The sequence below is a fragment of the Heliangelus exortis genome, chromosome 8 (genome assembly GCF_036169615.1).
Source record: "Heliangelus exortis chromosome 8, bHelExo1.hap1, whole genome shotgun sequence".
Classification (NCBI taxonomy): Eukaryota; Metazoa; Chordata; class Aves; order Apodiformes; family Trochilidae; genus Heliangelus; species Heliangelus exortis.
In genome coordinates this window covers 18,611,937-18,633,311 of record NC_092429.1, presented here as the reverse complement: position 1 = coordinate 18,633,311, position 21,375 = coordinate 18,611,937, and the positions used below count along the sequence as shown (strand labels likewise).

The window sequence follows — 21,375 nt, the reverse complement described above, 5'->3', positions numbered from 1 at the left end:
TTGCCTTCCAGTGAGATGGGAAAATGCCACATGATTTTTGTGCCAAATCATGTATCACAGGTACAGAATAATCAAGTTAGTAGCTCACAAAAAAAAAAACAAACCCTGATGGGTTGAAGCAGGAATAGTGCAAATTGCAGACAAGCAGATAATAAACCCAGTTCACCCAAGGTCTGAAATCAGAAACCTTAATTGAAGAAATATTTTTCAGTTAATAATTTGGCCATTTCCAGACACTGATGAAAGATTATATATTTATAAAATTAAAAATAATCCCAAATATTGTAAAATAGAGAACACTCATTAAATGAATCAACCCCATTATCTTTATAATCTAAATGTATAGTTTACCTTTGAAAATATTTATTTTTGTCTTCATTGCATATGAATATTCAAGTTTAGCTCTTTTCTGAATGAATATACAATGGCAGATGTCTCTCTAATCGCTGCTCTATTCAAACATTAATTGGTAGAACATATGTAGAATTCTACCAGTCTGAATAGGTATAGGATAGCAGCAGTCTTTTTAATCACATCACTATTCAACTGCTAATTGGTGTGATGATTAAGGGACATTAGAGGGAGCACTTTGACATCTGATTCTTTGAACTGATGTCTGCTCAGGCTGCACTGCATTCATCGTGGCCAGACTGATTTCTTAAATAAAACGCTCTGATTCCCGAATATGGAAAATAGTGCATTAGGATCTATTGAGGTGATTAGGGAATTTGAGAATGATTCTTTTATTTAACTAGTGATTGACTGTATATGCACAAACTATTCAAATGAATTATACATGGAATACTGAGTATCAGAAAGAGCTGAGAAGTAACATCAAGAGATTTTCTCTTTTCTCATAGTGTCAATAATTAAATATTAATACACATTTTAAAATGTACCAGTTTAATCATTTAGTAGTCAAATTCATTCTCATGCATTTTTTAGATTAACTAATTACTCTGCATTTTCTCGTATCGATACCATATGCTGGCATTTATAACCATTCCACTGCAATAAAGTGGTTTACATGTTTATATATGATATCAAATACTTGCTCTAAAAATGCATATAATCATTGAATTTTCTGTTTTATTTGGTTTCAATGTCTTAAGATCTTTTCATTAGAATATCTCAATAGCTCCTAACTTGCCTGACTCTTACAGATTTGTACTTTTATTCACGTTTCTGTGTATTGAATTGTCAATACTAGCAACTTATGCCACATCTGGGTTTTGGTCCTCTGCAAGAGATTCCTTCTTGCCTTGATGCCATTCCTGAGTGCTGTACAAAACCACCTCTGACCTCTTAATTTCATCAGTTCAGAGTTCTTCATGTTTGGTGTTCTTTAGATTTGCTGTAGAATTACTCTTCCTCTTATAGAGCAGCACTCAACAAACATATCTAGTTCCAGGTGTGTTTCTGATCTTAACCATTTCAAAACCAAAGGGTCTCATAGTTGCAAATTGTTTGGCTTTACACATATGTATGAAAAATGAAAAATACTTTTCTGTTCCAAATGCTGAATTCTAGGTAAGTCTGATCAACTCATTCCCTTTCATTAAAGCTGAGCACATCATAGAGCAGAGGTATAACCAGAAACAATCTCCACTGTTACCTTGCATCTTTTTATTTCCTTTTAGATGTTGTTTTCTATATGTGTACTTTCCTGTGGGTATTGAGTAGAGATCAAGGTGCCTTCTTGTGGTGTTGTATTGGAAAAGAGAATAAATAACAAGACTAGCTTATCTTTTTCAGCCCCTCTACTCCTACTTTTTTCTTTCTTTTGTAAGTCATTGCCTATACTGAAACCTATACTGCTCTTTCTCTCCTCTTGTACTTTCACTATACAAGGTATCTTGTATAGTGAAAGCCCCATCTCTGTTCTGTCAAAAATCTATAAAATGAAAAATGATCATGAGAAATTGTAAGTTTTTGAACATTGTGTCTTGGAGAAACCTTGGTTAGCCTGTTTGTAATTACTAACTTCACACCTACTTATATTGTCAAAGTCCTGGAAGACATCTGCTTACTAGAAGTGAAAAGAGCTCAGTGCGAAGGAATTAGTGTAGTTTGCTGAATGATGTATTTTAAGCAGGGTAGGTAGCACTGTCTAATTTTAAATTGCACTGAAATGTTCATTACAGGACCCTCTTTGCAGCTTGTCTGCAACTTTGCCATATATTTGGGCATTTTTTTTTTCAGAGCACCAGTGCATCAATTGTTTCATGCATATTAAAAATCAGTCATATGTGCAGACCAAAAAAAACTTCCTGGATTTAAGTATGAATGAACAAGTCTGGCAGAAAAAAATGGTTTTGATCTTTTAGCCAGTCTGATTGCATATTTCAAGAAAACCCCAACACATTAGCATCCTGATGGTTTGAAGCAAGAATGCATGACAGGCTATGGATTGAAAAATTATGCAGGTACATCAGAACATTTCTATACCAATACACAATCCTCAGGTGGAGAGCAGTTATCTGTGTCATCACTCACTTCTCCTTAGCTTACTGTATTCAGTATTCTTTGCTTACAGTAGTGTCTTGGTTTCAGGAACTCTTAAAGTTTTGGTGGTGCATCTCAGGAATAATGGGACTTTCAACATGATAATGTTGAAAATAAATAAAAAGTGGATAGTAGCCAATCCAATATTGGTATCAGAAATAATGATTTTCACAGTTGCTAGGTACTCCTTGGTACAAGAGCCTTCCTTATAGCTTGTCTACTCCATGTGGATGAAATGGGAACGGGTGGGTGGTCCAGTCTCTAGAGCTCTGATGTAGCCATGTTGAAGTATATTCCTTTTTAGTCTTTCTGGCTGTGTGCCTGTGCGGGCAGTTCCAGCTGTCTTGAGAAAGCTACACCTATCACGTTTTCAATTTATGTCCTAAATTCTGACCCTTCAGATTGGCTTGATTATCAAATTCTTATCTTGCCTTTTAAAATAATTAATATCTCTTCCTTCCCTGTTTCTCTTATTCCACCAAATGTGATTTGGTAAAAACCATTAGCACATTCTTCATTTCTGTCTATCCAAATCACTGGTGTCCTGAGTAGATGGAGTATCTTCATGTAGCTCCTTTTTCAGTTTTCAGTAAGCTGTGCACTCATTGGGTATTCATTTTATATAGAATACATTTTTAATTGTCTTATGTAAGTGTGGTAAGGAATACTTATAAAAAAAAAAGTACTTGATTATTCACATAACACCATTTACTCGTGGCACATGACACTATGCATTCTCTAAAGGAAAGAAAGGAAGATAGATTTAACTTTTTTTAACATATTTTAAAAATCACATTGTTTTTAATAAATGTACTCCAGTTTATCTCATGGGAGATATAATGGTTATTTTCACTCCCTCTTAATTTTTCCCTTAAAAAAAAAAAAGAAAAGAAAAAAAAGAAAGAAAAGAAAGAAGAAAGAGAGGAAAAAAAAGAAAAAAAAAAAAAAAAAAAAGAAAGGAAAGGAAAAGGAAAAGAAAAGGAAGAGAAGAGAAGAGTCGAGTCGAGTCTCTTCTGGCTTTTCAGAACATCAAGGCCTCAAATTCTTTGGGTGCAATTGATACTGGGCTGTGGCTTGCTTCAGTTAGTTCCTTGATGGCTCAGTGATATATGAGCTGCACTTGTCTGATAAAAAAAAAAAAAAAAAATTATCCCAAGCCTCTTTTTTCCATCCTCAAGCCTGCAATGTCATGTTCTTGTTTGAAATAATACTTTTACTAAAAAGTTTTGGCTCTACCATTCCATCTTCAGAAAGAGGTCAGGGAAGGCTGTGAATAATTCAGTTCACTGTGCATCATTTCTTATTATCACTCCTTTCCTGTACATAAAATGTACTTCTCTCTATTTTCTTCTACTCATGTATATAGAACCTTTTTCTTCCTACTTTTTTTATCTTCCTTGCTAAATAAAATTTGCTTTAGATTTCTGATTTTATTCCTACAGATCTTGTGCTTTTTATTTAAACTTCTGCTTTTCTTTACTGTTCAGTATATATTTCAGGAGACATACCAACCTCATCCCTGAGTCTATTGAAATGGTATCTTCTAAAGTTTACTGTTCTCATTCTGTTACTCTTACAACTTTCTGTACATGGATTTGATTGTAATCCTATTAGGCATTGCAAGACACTTCAGCTTTTTATGTGCAGCCTGGAAAACCACAGATCCTAATAATGGTAGGGGGCAGGTATTCCTTCATGTGATATTTGCTAAACTTTGTTAGTAACAGTCATTAAATCAGAAATGCTAACATAAAATTTTAGGTATTACCAACTCTTCAGGTATTGGGCTGAATGGAATTTATCCTTGAATTTAATATATGGGAGAAGTCAGAATAGATAATCACAGAATGCAGTTTTCATCAAGCTTCTTTTTGTTGCTAATTTAATATAAATACTATTGAAAAATAACAGATTAATTTTATTTTATTAGTTTATAAGACAAACTCAGAACTTAGGAAAACTATTGAGATCTCTGAACAGAATTAAACAGCTCAAAGACATGAGTTTTGAGGAAATTTTTATTAATTCAAGTATACAAAAGTTATCTGGAATTTGCATCCCAGTTTGTAGAGAAGGGTTTCAGCCTGAACTGGAAAACAACTTTGAAAACAGTAGTAAAAGCATAAGCATAACCCATAAGGAGTTGAAAAAATGGGATTTGATGGGCAAAGCAGCAAGTACAGAGGAAAAAATGAGAACTTTCAAAAGTCAAGTTGAGTCACACCTGGCAAAAGAAATTAAAACAAATAGTAAAAGGTTATTCAGCTATATAAAACAAATAGTAAAAGGTTCTTAAGCTATCTAAATTAAAAGAAATAAATGAACAAGGAAAGGCAGTGTGACGATCAGATTAAACATCCCAGATATTGTCTAAAATCCTTGTAAATTGTTGCTCTAGTTTCAGTAAAATGGGAGTTAAACAAGAGGTGGCCAATGGGCAGACAAGTGAAGAAATGGAAATTGTCCCAGATGGGCCAGACAGAAAACTTGAAGGATTTAATCTCTGAATTCAAAGGGACAGAAAGTGTCTATAAAAATATCACCAAAAAAAAATATGTGAAATTACAGGCCTAAGAGTAAAATAAGGTGTAAGTTAGGGCACTCAATTAAAGAACAGCTGATGCTGTTTCTGCATGTTAGAAGATGGAGAATTCATAGGCAACTGTGAAACTGTTGGTTTCATAGGCAAAGGTGAAACTGTTAACCTTTCCTGTCAGCAGCATGCTAAACTTGGACAAAAATTTTAAAGCAAAGGTTTATTACATTATGGCAAATATAAGATGGAAGAAAACATATTGGGCTTTCCAGTTGAGAACAGATCAGTAATGTGCTGACAAGGCTTTCTTTCTGTTATTTGGCCAATTAATAATGAAGTATCATCTGCTTGGATTGGAACAGTAACTTGGATAAGGGACCAGTTAGAAAATGAGAGTGAGTAGCACTTAAAAAGAGCCTCCAAACTTTGAGCAGAGCTTTTTGAAGGATCAGCATTCAAATTCATACCATTTAATGATCTTGATGTAAATGTTAGGAGGATGCTTCAAGAAAGTTGACAGGCACTGTCAATGCAGAAGGAACTAGAATATCATAAGAGAACTGTGTGACACAGGAGTTTAAAATAATAATAAAAAAGGTAAGAATAAATTTAATAGTGGAATTAGGAGGCTGTAGAGCCAATAGCTGAGGATAAGTATGACTAGGAGCTTAAGGGATGGAATTATGAGAGAAGATGATTAATACCAGCTGATCACAGGATGATGGTTCCATCAGCTAGATGAGAAAATCAAAGTGAGAGCAAGAGAGGAATTCTGATCACCCAAGTTACCACTTCCAGTCTTCTATACACTTCAGTGTTTTGGACCATAAGTGTCTGATGTACCATGCTTAAGTTATTCAACAAACTTTCTATGTCAATTGCTACTTTTAATAGGGAATATTCGTAGTATGTAGAATAAATTGCTTTTAAGTCACATCAGATACTGTAGTAATGAGTGTCATTGAAATGTTCATGGGGAAAAACAGTTCTGCCTTCTAGTAAGGCTTTGAATAGTGTGCAGTAAGACCACACACTAATCTCAGATGTTGAAAGGCTGTTGATTAGGTGAGCTCTGTTCTGAGTAAGGCAGCACTTCTATGTAAAACCACGTGTGATCATATGATTACAAGTGGTGTTTTGCTGCATATGTGAAAGGGGCAAATCAAATTAAGTTTTCAAACATCAAACTTTTTAAAGGCATTTTTAAAATTAAGTGCTTAACTTTGGAATGCCTTTGTTTATTTTATAGTGACCTGTCTTCTATGGATTTAGCTATATTCTCCAACCAACTGTATGCTCATGTCAGCCTTTTATTTCTATAGACATTACTGTGGGAATGAGGTTAAGAAACTGGGATTATGTACCTGAGTATTAGTTTCTGTCCTTTGTTTACCTATGAATTGTTTGTGTTTTTTCTTTACTACCTGGTGTTTTGTAGGTGACAGATGTAGATTGATACTGTTAAATATTTCAGGTTTGTTCTCTGACGTGTGTACTTTTCACCTGCTACTGATACTCTGCTATGCAGACATCAAAAGGCTTTGAGGCTGACCTAGCTGTGTTAAAAATTCCCAGGTAATAACACTGATGTTGGTGCCCTTCAGAAAGCTTCATGTTAACTGAACATTTTCTCCATTCTGTGGGGCTTCATCATAGGTTGGTCCTTAGCAGAAGTATACTTAATATCTTTAAGGTTTTAGTCCCTTGTATAAGCGTTATTTCCATCCCAAAATTGAAAAGACTTTCTCAGAAGTTGCCATTGGCTGTTGGAAGTAGTTTTTCATTGCTGTGGAGTTAAAAAGCATGGTCAGGGATACTAGATTAATATCTGCCCTCTTGAAACATTCTAGCTATTGCTGAATCATGGAGGCTTTGTAAGGTATGGTCTTAATTAGCATTTGTTTCTAGCTTTTGAAAATTAGGCCCAGCATATGTTTGTTTTAAAAGAAAAGAGGGAATCAGGAAGAAGCTTTACTTTCTCTTCTGTCGCATTTGAAGTAATTAGAAATAAAAATTTTTTTTTCCTTAAGATTGGAGCTATAAGATCTAGGAAAAAACTTTCTTAACAATCCCTTTCTTAATAATCCTATTGCATTTCTGGCAATGCTTGGACCATTTTTCCTATCCTATGCAGTGTGGAGAATATGTACTGTTTTTTCTTCAGTGTAAAGCAACTTTGCAAGAGTGTAAGAAATCAGTGAATTTCAGCTAGTAATGAATACACAGTTTCTATTTAAGAACTGGGTGAATTTTAAACAAATTTTAATTACATAAGAAGTATTGTTTATATTCTGTTTCTCAAATATTGTAGCAGTAGTAGCATTAGTGAACAGAAATAATAGAGATGCAGGAGTTTTACAGAGTACATGAGAGACACGGGGACATCATGCATCAGAATATGTGGCCATTTCTTGTGCTGTAAGAGTAGCCCTATTGTTGGCTCTTTCTCTGGAGTGTTTCTTCCTCATTTATATTTTCCTCTGCATTTATTTGCTAGTGAACAGACAAACAATGTGAGAAGGATCTTGCATATATTTGTAGCAATAAGTCTGAAAATCTCTGTTGCCACCAGGGCTCTAGAAAAGCTGTGGAGAGGTACAGGGTGTTGCTAAGCAACACCGCATGGCCACAGATAGTATTTTTCTTTTATTTATTCTTCAGTTTGAGTGTGTCCTGCTTGGAGCCATTTGGGTAATAGTTAAGCAAGCACATAGAAATCAGAAAGCTGCAGGAGCTGAATAAAGGAATGCAATCAGAAAAAATAAGAAAGAAAAAGCTGTGACACATAATGAAACAGACCAAGAGACATGAAATAATTATTAAGCACTAGGGGAAAAAAGTAAGCAAGCATGGGAAATAGGAAAGGGAAAAAAACCCCAAACAAATAATGAAGGAAAAAAAACCCCAAACACCGGAAGGGGAAAGATTTAGCACTACTGAAGGAAAATGAAAAATTGAAAGCTCAAACAGTGTATGCACAAGGGAAACATGAAAACTGCTGCATAAGAATAAGAATTAAAAAGCAGTGATAAAAATGTCTTTGAGAAGCAAAAGGAGAAATTTGGTAATCATGTTAAAAGAATAATGATTTTTGTTTCTTTTTGCAGTCACCGTTCTTTTTCCTTTAGCTCTGTTTGCACAAATGCTATTGTAGTGGTGACACTTTGGAGATGAGGACTGATTTAATAAGTCCGATATATTTTCTGGAGAGGAAAAATAATTTAAAATAAGAGTTTCAGTGTTCTTTAGAAAATATTCAGTGTGTATGTTTGAAAATAGTGTTTTCAAAACTGGGTTATTGCATTTAATTCTAAAATGTGGAGCTACTTCTAGACTTGAGAAGAGAGACTTCCTCACCCATGTGAGGAAAATGCTGTGACAAAGCCAGCCCTGCTGAGAGACCCTATTTTATTAGCTCAGGAGCTGTGTTACCTTGCCTGAATGTCCTGAGAAACAGTGAGACCTGAACAAGACTTCTTCAAAGAGTGCTAAGCCTACCTCATACCAATGAGCCTTACATTGCACTTCTCTTCTGCTGAGTCTTGGCTCCATGTGTCCCTGCTTGCTTGGGAATTGCTGAGAAGGTGTTTGCCTGGTGCTTTGGGGCATGCTTGTGTTGCTCACCTCAGCTTGAATGTAGCAGCTTTTAAGGGGCTAACAAGAAGTATAGAGCAGTCTGAGCTGTCTGGAGGCAGGCCACAAGGTTTTTGGGGAAGAAAGCTATTCAGGCTGAGACATGAAAGCTTTGAAAGAAGTGAAAAACTTGCAAAGAAGACAGTAAATGAGACCCAGAACCAGAAGAGTGCATAGTGCCATACTGAAGTATCGGATTGTGAGATGTTTTTCTCTCTAAGGTAGTAAATGGAACTGAGACCTGAGGCTATGTGTTTATCCTGGATGATGTTTTCAAGCTGCATCTGAATAAACAGTGTTACAGCAGCATTCTCCTAATGCTTTTTCTGATGCTTACTGTGAAAAGAACTTTTGTGAATGCCCTGCTGACAAATGTACCAACACATAAACCCTGTTCATTTCTGCATAAAGGAAAGTCCTCGTTCTTGGTGTTACTTACAGAAATGAATCCGATACCATTTATTCCCTTGAATTTGTATTGGGAGATTCTAACACTCATTAAAAATGTCTGGCATCTTGTTCGAAGAAAATTACACTTATTTGAGCAGTTTTCCCTCAGTTATATGTCTGTGTGTCTATAACTAGATTACATAACAGATGGTCATAACTTTGTAGGATCTGTAACCATTGTAATAGCCCCATACCTGTGATTTTCTGAATATTTTTTGAGAGGGAGAAAAATATTCTGCAGCAGCAGTGTTTGTACTCTCCTACTTTGTTGCTCCCCCTACCCCCAAGACTCGACCAACCACCTCCTTACCAATGGGTCTAAGCTTTCATTTTTACTAACTTGGCTCGATGTGTGATATTTGAAGATATGCAATTGTGTGGGCTATGAAGTATGGTAAGGAATTCATATAAATATAGTTTTCACTTTTTAAAATATCACAAATGAAAAAAAAGAAAGACATCAGGTTTTCCTTTGACTCAGTAATTTTAGATGACAATTAATATAAAATGTATTAGAACACTTGGCTTTCCTGAATGTCTCAGTACAAGGACATTTCTTTTGAGTCTTAAAGAAAATGGAAATAGAGGAGAAATTGTAGCCTAGGTTTTTTCCCAGGGATATGCAAATTGTCAACTCACTTGCATGGTTTCTCATGGCATGTTCTGTTGTCATCTACAGTTACTTCAGAGTCGAGATTTAGTTTAAACTACAAGAGCTGAAATAATATTTTGTTGGTATTTGCATATGATGCTCATAGTTTATGAATCAGCTTCATATGACTTTTAACTCAAATCATTCTAGAGTTTTTCGTGAGGAATGATAGGGATGGAAAACCTGATACAAAGTGCTAGCATGTAACACAACTGCATTGGGTTTTGTGGTACAGAGCAGTTTGTATGCTATTGGCTGCAGCCATTTTTCCTAATTTACTGTTTTCATTTGGGTAAATGGTTCTTAAGTAAACTTTGTATTTTCAGATATTTCTCTGAAAATATCTAGAGTCAATTTCATATTTGGCTTTGCCTTTGATAAACACGTTTTAAATATACGTTTAACTGTCACATTAATAAATTTGGTTCATTGCTATGCAAGTCATCTTTTATGGTGAAATACAGATTTTCTGATATCATAATAAACCAGATTGGAAGTGCATATACTCTTTCCTTGGTAATTTACCAACTCAGAGGGATCTGACTGGCATCTTAATAGTACTTTTTGTAGAATTGGTTAATTTTTTTTGAAAGAAAATTTGGAGGAAGAATGCTCCTTTATGAAGACTTAGCCAGCGAGTAAAGTGTCATATAGCCACATATTTTTGTGTCAAGAATATCATCGTTCACAGGCACTGAAGCATTTTTCATGCAAAGCTGTCACTGCTTCTTCTACTAAGCTAAGCAGAGGATGGGATTTTTCCCACCGCTCTTGCAGGGTAGAAACTTGAAGTCCAGAAGTCATAGATCCTGCAGTGTTCTGTGTACTTGAGTCTAGCCAAGCATGAGTCTTGGTACTGTCACCAGTGCCTTGTTCATTGGGCTTATGTTTAGCATCTTTTCAGGCTCTTTCCATTTAAAGGCTATTTTATATAAGTCATTTAGATGTTGTAGAGAATTAGGATTACAGAGTTTAGAACAGGAAATGTGTTTTAGCTGGTAGGTATGTTTCTGTAACTGTCCACAAAAAGGCACAATCTGTAGAATTAGGAGTTAAGGACCTTGGTAGGACTTTGCTGTTGTGGTTTAACTCTGTCTGGCAACTAAGCATTGCTGCTTACTCATTTTTCCCCAGTCAGTGGGATGGGGGCAAGAACTCTATGGGCAAAAGGGTGAAAACTCATGGGTTAAGATAGAAACATAGAGGTAAAGAAAAAGAAAAGAAAATAGAGGTAAAGCAAAAGCTGCATATGCATGTAAAGCAAAATAAGGGATTCATTCACTGCTTCCCATAGTCAGTCAGGTGTTCAGCCATCTCCAGGAAAATAGAGCTCTGTCACAGCTAACTGTTACTTGGAAAGATAAGAGCCATAACTCTGAATCTCTCTACTTCCTTCTTCTTCCCCCAGCTTTTTATCACTGAGCATGATGTCATGATAATTTCTTTTTATTCTTCTTTAAAGGGTTAGACTGCACTGTTTCAGGATGGTGTTTAAACATTTTATTTTGATGTTAATTTTTAGAAGCTCTTTTAAATTTAATAATTATTAAGCTTTACGTGAAAAATAAGTGAGATCTTGCAAGTTGGTACTCTCATATATGTGGGTTTAATTCTTTCAATTCTTGGTCATCCAGCTTCTAAAAAAAGGTGGAGCTACTGTGTATGTGATTTTTCTTATGCTCTTTGTTGAAGGTCAGGAACATAATCTGTTCCTTAGGAGTACAGTTCTACCTGCATTTTAAAGATTCTTTTCTTTTTTTCTTCTTCCACGTTATGAGCTCTGTAAATGTTAATTCACAATATGAGTCTGGTCTTTACCTACATACTCTCATTTTATTTAATCTCAGTGAGTCAAGGGGATATTTGCCTAAGCAGAGTAAGGAGTCTCAAGGGGAAAGCAAACTAGGTTGAGGTATGGCAAAGTACTGGGATGGGATGGAGTACAACATTTAGGATTTTTCTTTTCTTACTTTATTTAGTTTTATTTTCACTGTCAATGGAAAACAGTATATTTAGGAATTCTGTGTAGGGCCTGTGTCTCTTTACATAGGCTTCATGCCCTTAAAGAATTAAATTGTAAATTCATACTATGTGTATTGGAGAATTCAGCCATCAAGAATGGGACCCAGATAGGGTTCCTCTAATAGGAAAAAGACAGCACTGAAGACAGATTTTAAAAAATATCTAGATCTTGCTTGTCATATTCTAAGAGATGATCAGTAGCTTGTTGCCAAGTCCTTTTATTCGACTACTGATCAAATTTAACGTTCATTCTAGGAAGAGAAGGAAAAAAGTGGGAGAGGCAAAGATTTTCCTTCCTTTTTGTTCTTCAAGTTTTCTCTGTGTTTTAAAGCTGTCACATGGGGAGGAGTATTAAAAAATGGCCTCTCTATTGGAATCACCTGCATTCTCTGCACCTTTATTATGGCCAGCTGTGCCTCTGCTATCTTGCATATCCTTTTTAGCTTTTTATTCTTGTATTTTGACATCTTTAGTCTACTATTCATTGTGTTGTGTATTTGGTCCTTTCAGAATGTATTTTCTCATGTTCCCTGTGTTGCTACTATCTGATGTGTTATCCATTGCCAAAACTTGTGGTTTCTGCATCTGCTCATACAACAGCAGGTTGAATGCAAGCAAGATACCATACCCTTATGTGAACATGAAGACTTCTAAATTTGTCACCTAAACTTTGTGTGTGAAACAGCATGATAAGGAAGTTAATAGGATGCCATCTCAGATTGGAGTAACTTCTGCAGTCTTGGTGATATTGCAAACTGAAGTGTTCTGTATGTTTAACAAGTAAATAAGTTTTATATAAAGCCTGTCTGTAAGGATTAAATGCAACATACTTAAAACTGGGAAAACTAAGAAAAAAAAAAAATCCAAAATTGTCTGCTTCCACTTCAGAATTCACAGTTATCTTGATAGTACTTCTGGTAATTAGAAACAAAAAACACACTTGCAGATTCAGAATATACCTTGTGCATTGGAGTTTTCTGGTATCAGTCCTGTTTTAGCAATATGTTTCTGCTTGTGGGAAAAATGTGGTACTTATGGTTGAATTTTTATGTGTACTTTTTTTAGTGCCTTAGGCATAATATTTCTCCTAAAAAACCTGAGAAAATTTAGCATGGCTATTCTAATTAGGCACTGATTACAGTAAAAATTCTATTTAATAATTTTTCTAATGATTTTCATTTGATTACTAACATTTAGAGCTGGTTTTCTGTTGGAAGTCTGCTATTTCGGATGTATTAATATCTATATTTTTCAAAGAGCCTGTCTAGTCAATGTGACTATCACATAATGAAAAAAATTGTTATAACAAGTGTTCATGTATTATGAATGACATGCTGTCAAATGCTATGTAAATAGCTGAGGGCTCAATATACTTTCTGCAGATATCAGAAATATGTACATGTTAAAAAAATACTTCTTTTTCCTTTGTGATCATGTGGTCAGATATCAGTTTTAAACTGTGTTTCCCCCTATTGGGAATAAGAACCCCTTGAGATGAGTCATAGCAAAAAGGAAGTAGATATTTCATAGGTAGATATTGCATAGATTATAATATTTTACAGTTCAGCTTAGTATTGAAGAATGCTTTTAAATAAAACCCTTTGGTAAATGGCATTAGTTTCTTTTCATTGCTCAAAATAGGAAGATAGTTCAAAGGGGCTTCTTGTGTGTTATTTAGTAAATAACTTTAATGAATTGTAGCACCAAAACTGGCATAAATGCAATATATGTAAGTCATTTTATACTATAGTAGATGTGTGCTTAAGTCTGTTAGAGAAGATTAATGGAACCACTTAGCTTTTTGTGGTGTTTCAGTGTAGAAAGTCTGTTCCAAATCAAGAGAGAAATCTTGTAAGAATATTTTGGTTTCATTGGAATAAAGCACAGTGTTATATAAGTTCACATCAAAAGAAGAAGTTGTGCTATTCCAAATTCATAACAATTGTCTATTAGTCTGTTTTTAATAATTTTGCTTTGGCATGTAATCCTGTTTAATTAGATTCTACTCTCTCTGTTGTTTCAAGATTCCATAAACTGGAGTCTTATATACCAGCTGCTAAAGCAGGAGTTACTGTCTAAATGATATTCACAATGAGTATTTGGAAGGTTTACAATTATACCCCTGCTAATAAATTGTGCTATTTTCCCCAACAGTTTTAAGTGCTAATCTTCAGAAGGCATTTTAAAATTAGCTAAAATTCTGTCAAGAGATTTACAAAAATTGTTAGCATGAAGATAATTATGTCACAGTCCTTGGACTCCATCTCTGATTGTGTGCGTAAATCAGAAAATGTCAGCTGTGTTTTCCCTTAATAATTATGTTGCAGCAATACATTACAGTTTAGATTACTATTATAATATTGCTTTAGGTTTATAAAACACAAGTTTGTTATTTCTAAAGTTTTCTGCTGATGAAATAATTCACATTTCCAGAATAACAAGTGATTATTTGTGTTAACACTTTGTATATCAGTAGAAAGATCAATATGGAAATAAGCATTTTACACATTTGTTATATAGTCTCCTAAAGAAGTCAGCTTTTTTAGTACAGCTTCAATACTGGAGATTGCTTCTACAGTATGGCCAGCATTTTGAAAAGAGCTTAATGTGATCAGCCTTGTGGCATGTGTGTGATTTGACTTTTTAAGGAATTCTTAGACTGAAATTTGAGACCTCTCTTGCTGAATTTGTGCAGGACATAGGTACTTATTGTAGATTCTATAGGTCCCAAACCATTCTGGCAACCTGTTGCCGGAACCTACCTCCTTAAAGGTAACTAATTCAAATATGAGAGGGGGCTGCTACTTCCTTCAGAATCTGGATCAGTTTGTCTCATTTTAAACATTCAGAAAATTAGGCACAAATGCATTTAATAGGCACATTTTAAAATTTGGCTGTGTAAGCAATAGGAAATGAAGACACCTTTTGCATGGATTTTATAGGACAAAACAGGAGAAAAATGAATCTGTTTTAGCAATAATAAACACAAATGTAACAGATGAGAGCTGCTCTATCTGAGTTGTTTGTGTTCTTTTTGTTTAATACAAGGAGAACAGTTGACAGTAAAAATGTGAAATTTACTGTCACAAATGTTTGGAAAAAACTTGAGCTTCCTCAGAAAAATTTCCAAAGCCACGTGGAAGCAGTGAATTCCTAGAATTTGGCAATCCTACTTACCTAAAAGCTTCTTTCACAGAAGAGAGATGATATTTTAAGTAAGGCTTTTGATTTGGCATGTATCAAGGATAAGAGACCCACTCATCTTCAATGATGCAGGCTGAAATACAATAGTTCTTATGCTGTTGTCAGATGAAAACCATTTATTTTTCAACTATCTCAGAGTGTGTATAAGATAATATCTAATGCTAACACTTCTGAAAGTATTTTTAATGTAAAGTATTTCAGAATAGAGTTAAAGTAGCAGGATATGGCTTAGTGTGATCCCACTCTTGTTTGGCTAGATGGAAGATTTAAGGTTGATACCAATAGAAGTGAGGGTCACTTCTTTATTGGGACAGTGTAGTGGAATAGGTGAGTTTGAGTTAGGATCTTCTCAAAACTCTGACTCTTGGGCCATCAGAACAGAGCAGAGGCAGCCAATGCTTATGTGATCTAGGGAGAGCTTTGGTGATGATGCCAGGCAGTCAACTGCTTTTAGTTTCTGAGCTACCTCTGCAAAGTTTTGCATTTGATTCAGGTGGCCAAATCAATAATTGCTTTTCAAGTGATTAAGAATAGAAGACCTTACCATCCAAGATAAATCCAAAAAACTAAGCTGATGAATGTTTAGAGGTTTGGTTTTAAAAGTACATATTCACTTTTGCCAAAATACTTGTTTTTTGTTTAAAGCTAGAATGATTCATTATTTGTATTCTCCTGTTATGTGACCTGGCTTGTTACTTCAACCCATGAAAAAGACTAAGAGTATTTTGGACTTGGTAGTTGCTGACTTCCCTCAGACTATTTGAATATTATTAGGAAGTTTTTCATATTATTAATATTGTCACTGACCATAAGTGAAAATGCAGAATTATGAGCACATAGTGCCTGACCCCAAAGCTTGTGATTTATCTTTTTTCCTTATAAACAAGAATAAATAGCAATAACAAAACAGTGGTGTTTGTGTGGTTATGGGAGGAAAAGCTTTTCAATTTGTTCATTAACCTTTATTCTTCCTTATCTTCATACATTCATCATTCATCTTTCTCATTCCTGGTCAGTTGTGGTGCAGCTGTCCAGCAAGTTTCTTCAAGATGGCGCTGATCCTGGACAGGGTTTGATGCGAGATGGCTGTGGGTCAAGAGACACCAAAACAGCCACAGCATGGACAGCCTCATATATACCCCTGAGTCCCTTTTGTTCCAAAGGGGCAGCTGTCAGTCAGCTGCCACAGAAGCCAGGTTCATTAACATAGGAGCCATTGCAGACAGGCTGCCTGGAGGGGAGCTTCAGCAGAAGGGTTTAGTCCCCCACACAGCAATCAGTTCTTATCTCCTTCCAGGTGTCACCCCTGTTCTGTTTCTGCCAGGCCAGGTTCATTAGCATCAGAGCCATTGAAAACAGGCTCATCTGGAGGGGGGAGCTTCCAGCACACAGGTCTTATCTCTTTCCAGGTGCCACTCCCGGCTCCATTCCAGCCACCTTAGCCAGGTACATTAAGTACCACACACACTTTCCAGGTGCAAGTAAGTAATTAGTATTAGTTCTTGTCTCTTTCTGGGTGTCACCCCCTGCTCAACTCTGGCCAGGCCTATTCACTTTAAAATTCTTTTTTTTTTTTTTTTGAGACAATTTTAAATCAATGTGATCAGACTCTCACAAGAGGGAACCAAAGAGATGGGGGTAAATGGAAGCAGGTCCCTCAGGTTGTTCAAGGCCCCATCCAACCTGGCTTCACAATTTCAGGGAAGGGGCATCCACAACTTCCTTTGACAACCTGTTCCAGTGTATTGCCACCCTCACACTAAAGCATTCCCTCCAAATACCTAATCTGAATCTCCCCTCTTAAAATTTTAAACCATTTCCCCTTGTCCTGTTGCTAAACACCCACGTAAAAACCACAACCCAAGTTTTTTTGCAGGTCTCCTTCAGATATTGGAAAGCTGCTATAAGGTCATCTCAGAGCCTCCTCTTCTCCAGGCTGAACAACCCCAACTTCCTCAACCTGTCTTCTGGCCTCTGATCATATTTGTGGCTCTCCTTTGGACACAGCCAAGGAGCTCTATGCCATCTTATGTTGGGGACTCCAGAACTGGACACAGTCCTGCAGGTGTGTTCTCACAGGAGCAGAGAGGGAGAATCACCTGCCTTGGCTGTCTGTCTATGCTTCCTTTGCTACAGCCCAGGACAGGATTGGCTTTCTGGGCTGCAAGAGCATATTGATGGCTTGTTAAGCTTCTGGACCACCATCTCCTTCTCCTCAGGGCTGCCTTCAATTCTTTCTCTTTCCAACCTGTATTTGTTCATGGGAGTGCCTCTGTTCAGGTGCAGAACACTGGACTTGGCCTTGTGGAATTTCATGCAGTTTGCAAAAGGCCACTTATCAAGTCTATCAAGGTTCCTCTGGATGGCATCTCTTTCCTCTAGGGTGTTGACTTCACCATAGGGTTTGGTGACATCACCAAACATGCTGAGAGTGCACTCCATTCCACTTTCTGTGTCACAAAGAAAGATGTTTAATAGCACCATGGTGGGATGACTCTCATGAGTGCAATGCTGCAGTGGATTGCTATGAGCCCTTCAGAAAGGATAGACAGGGAAGGAGAGGTAGTGAGGTGGCTTTATATGTTAAGGAGCGTTTTTATTGCATAGAGCTTGATGAAAGTGATGATAAGGTCAAGTATTTATGGGTGAGCATGAGGGGAAGGTGAACAAGGTGGATATCCTGTTGGGTGTCTGCTATAGACAGGATGAAGAGACAGAAAAAGCATTATACAAGAATGTAGAGATCTCACAGTTCATAGCCCTTCTTCTGGTGGGGGCCTTAAACCTACCAGACATCTGCTGGAAATATATAGCAGAGAGGACACAGGATAGGAGTTCCTTGAGTGTGTGGGATGTAACTTCCTTAATAACAGCAAGTGAGTCTACCCAGAGGAGGTGCTTCACTAGGTCTGCTGTTCACAAACAGCAGGGCAAGACTTTTGGGAGATGTGCTCAGATGCTGGAATGGGCTGCCCAGAGAGGTGCTGGAGTCAGCATCCCTGGAGGTATTTAAAAACTGTGTAGGTGAGGCACTTTAGAACATGCTCCAGTGATATAGATTTTTTTTTTTTTTTTTTTGTGTGGGCCGAGAGGGACATGAAGGGGTGTTAACAGACATACTGATCTTAGAGGTTTTTTCCAACCATGACAATTCTCTGATTAGTTTAGTATCATACAGCATGATAGATCTAACCAACAGTGATAACATATAGAATGCTATATAATTAGTGAATTATAGAGTTAAAACTTCTAGACTTTATCTGTACTCACAGAAAATCATTTGGCAGTAAGCCACCAAAACCAATTTGTTTCATTGCTTGTGTTTTGATTTTTCTGTACTTTAACTGCTACTTGGAATGAAGCACCTGGGAGTTTAATTGCTCATTATATTTAAATCTGTGAAGTATTACTGGCCAAAACATACAGCCCTGTGCAAGTTGTTTATAGATATTAATCTTTGTGGTAGCATGGCTAACAGAATGAGCTCAATTTTTGCTACTGATTTAATATGTAAGAATGTAAAGGTCAACTTGGTCATTATCTACTAAACTTTCATTATTTCCTGGACACACTCTTCAGAGTGTCCTCCTCCTTCAGGGCGTTTCATTCATATTGGTAGCCTTTCTTATAAACTGCTATCCTTTCACTACAAATGTAGCATGCAAGCTGGTACTCAGACCCAGGAAGACAGGCATCTATGTATCTGTAGCTCTGCTTGTAGTTGGTATTTCAGGCACCCTGTTCTCTCTTTCCTGAGAGGATCCAACATATTGTTTCAGGTGGTTGCAGCTCTAAGTGGAAAGCAGAGGGTATAACCAATATTTACTTACTGTTCAGTATGTATTCAGTAACTGATGCAATAGTACTCTCAGGTCATCATACTTCAGGAGCTTGCCTCTGGCTCAGTTTTTAGTTAATTTTTTCTTAATGGTAAAGTTATTTGCTCTCCAGCTGCTGAAGCTTGGATGAGAGTTCTTTGGCTGAAAGTAGCTGAGGAAGATATTGTCCAGAAACAATTCTCAGAAATGGTAGAATTAAGTTAATCTCCTTGCCAAATAAATCGGTGCATCTATTATTGCAGTCTATAAGATTTGTTCCATTTTTTGTTCTTAATTATCTATTAATTGTCGTATTAGGTTTGCTGTTGAGATGGAGTATTTGAGTGTGTGAGGCTACATGTTCTCACCATTTTCTTTAGGTATGAGCTACCTTTGTTGCCTTTCAGCTTATTAACACAGAATGATCTATATAGACAAATAAGAAATACCAGATGAACTTACACTTTTTACCATTTCCTACGTGGAGAGCATAATTTACTTTAGTTTCGGTGATATAGGGGAAATTTAGTTTTGTTTTATGAACTGCATGGTGCTCAGGTTTTTTACAACCTATCTTCAGATGGTAGTGGCACAGGGTTTGTTAGAACATGGGCTTTTTTCTTTTGGCACTTGAAGCAGTTTTCCAAGTGATGCTTCATTTTTGGAAAGCCTTTCCTTTTTGGAAAGCCTTTCCTTTTTGCTAGCACAGCTACTTTCAGTTTAGTACTGATGAGTAATGAGTTCTATGTTAGTGTTGGTGATTGGGGTTTCTTTTTCTTTTGTGTACTATAAATGACTGAACTGTCTGTATGTGCTTGAAGCTGAAGCTCAATGTGTGCTAGATCTAAATATGGAACACTTCATTATAGAGCTTCCCTGTCTTTCTACCATAAGCCCTTTGAGTTTTTTAGTAGGATTTTGCCATAAAAAGGAGAGTTGGTTGTAATATAAACAAACAGAAAAAAAAAAAAAAAAAAAAAAAAAATCAAACTAACCAGGGGATAAGATTCACTGCTCAAACTTAAGACATGTATAATTTTTTTGTAAGGGAAGGAAAAGATTGCCAACTGTAACTTTGTTTCTCCTGCTCAAAAATGTATCATTAAAACCTTGTTTGAAAAAGTCTATAATAATATTTTAAAATAATGATAATTTAAATGTTAATTGGACAAGCTAAAATACTGTGTTAGGTCATTTACATATATCTGAGTAATACCTTTCCAGTAATTATTTTATATTCTCAAATTGAATGTAATTATAAAAATAAGGAATCAATGCACCAAAGAAATAACAATAGATAATTTTTATTGTATTAATTTTAACCATCTTTAAGATGTGGCCTTGAAAATTCATTCAGATATTAAAAACTGTGGAAGCAATATTACCAAATAACAGTGCATGTATTTTATTTAAAGCTTCTGCACAAAGAGCCTGACAGTCCTGCCTTCAAGGTTGCTGGTGCTAGTAACTATTATACTTGCAACTTGTTTCATTTACACCCATATAGAAAATCATGCCTCCCTGAGGGAAGTTTGGGTATTGGAGAAAGGGGCTGCACAGATCAGGGATAACCTGAAAGTCCCCTGAACTGACAAAGCCTCAAGAGAATATAAAAGTCCTATGAATGATGCAGATGATCAAAGAAGTTCTGAATGCTGATATTTCACACTCACTTTAATAATGTTTAACAGGATATAGGGAAGTTTTATTTCATTTATTGTCACAAAATTGTTGGCTTCATACTACTTTTAGAAATAAAATGAGCTCTAATCTGGAAAAATCCTGTAGTTGAATTGTCTGTAAACAATCTTCAGTTTCTACTATGTTTTAAAAATTGAATATGAATTGAATATGATTGGTTGTTCCAACAGCACTGCCTGTTGTATTGAGACAGAATTTATAATTTATAAAAGTATAATATATAGTAGCTTTGTAGCCTCACATACATTTTTTTTTTTCTCCCACAGAAAAGTAAAAATTCTATAAATTTCATTGTGGAACATTTAGAAGATTATTTCCATGACGACCATATAATAAGATTAATGTTTACTTTGTTTCTGAGTTCTCAGTGTCTTCTTAATGATTCCTGCATAATTAAAACACCGCACATAATTTGAGGTTACATAATATCAATCAGTGTTGTTTGCATGATGTTGAATAATTTTAATAAATATACAATATGCTGTTTAAGAGTCTTACATTATTTTGTCCGTTTGTTGCAGAACTGTGAGAAACTAGAAAATAATTTCGATGACATCAAGCACACAACTCTGAGTGAGAGAGGAGCACTACGAGAAGCAATGAGGTAAGTCTGGGTCACCATAGCAACAGTCATAGATGTGGTAAAGAAAGAGTCATTCTTCATTATTGGGGGAACAAATGAGTTCATTGCCACCATTCAGCTCTATTCTCTAAGGTATTAATTTGTCAGTGGAGAGACTTCCCTTGAGGCTGTACTTTGGTTTTGAAGCTGCATAAATGTTAAGCTTGACTGCACAGTAAAAAACGTAAATGTTGAATTTGTTATTTAAAATGCTTAGGGGGTGCCTTGCTTT

General features: G+C 35.9%; 1 protein-coding gene across 19 annotated transcripts in view; it reads left to right on the top strand.

The window, feature by feature from the left end:
• The window catches only part of DPYD (dihydropyrimidine dehydrogenase), a 344,906-nt gene that overhangs the window by 32,823 nt on the left and 290,708 nt on the right, over positions 1-21,375 (top strand). For all 19 annotated transcript variants that reach the window (XM_071750810.1, XM_071750811.1, XM_071750816.1 and 16 more), the window contains exon 3: positions 21,043-21,125. In XM_071750810.1, coding sequence (XP_071606911.1) covers positions 21,043-21,125 — 83 coding nt within the window. The remainder of the gene's footprint in view (positions 1-21,042; positions 21,126-21,375) is intronic.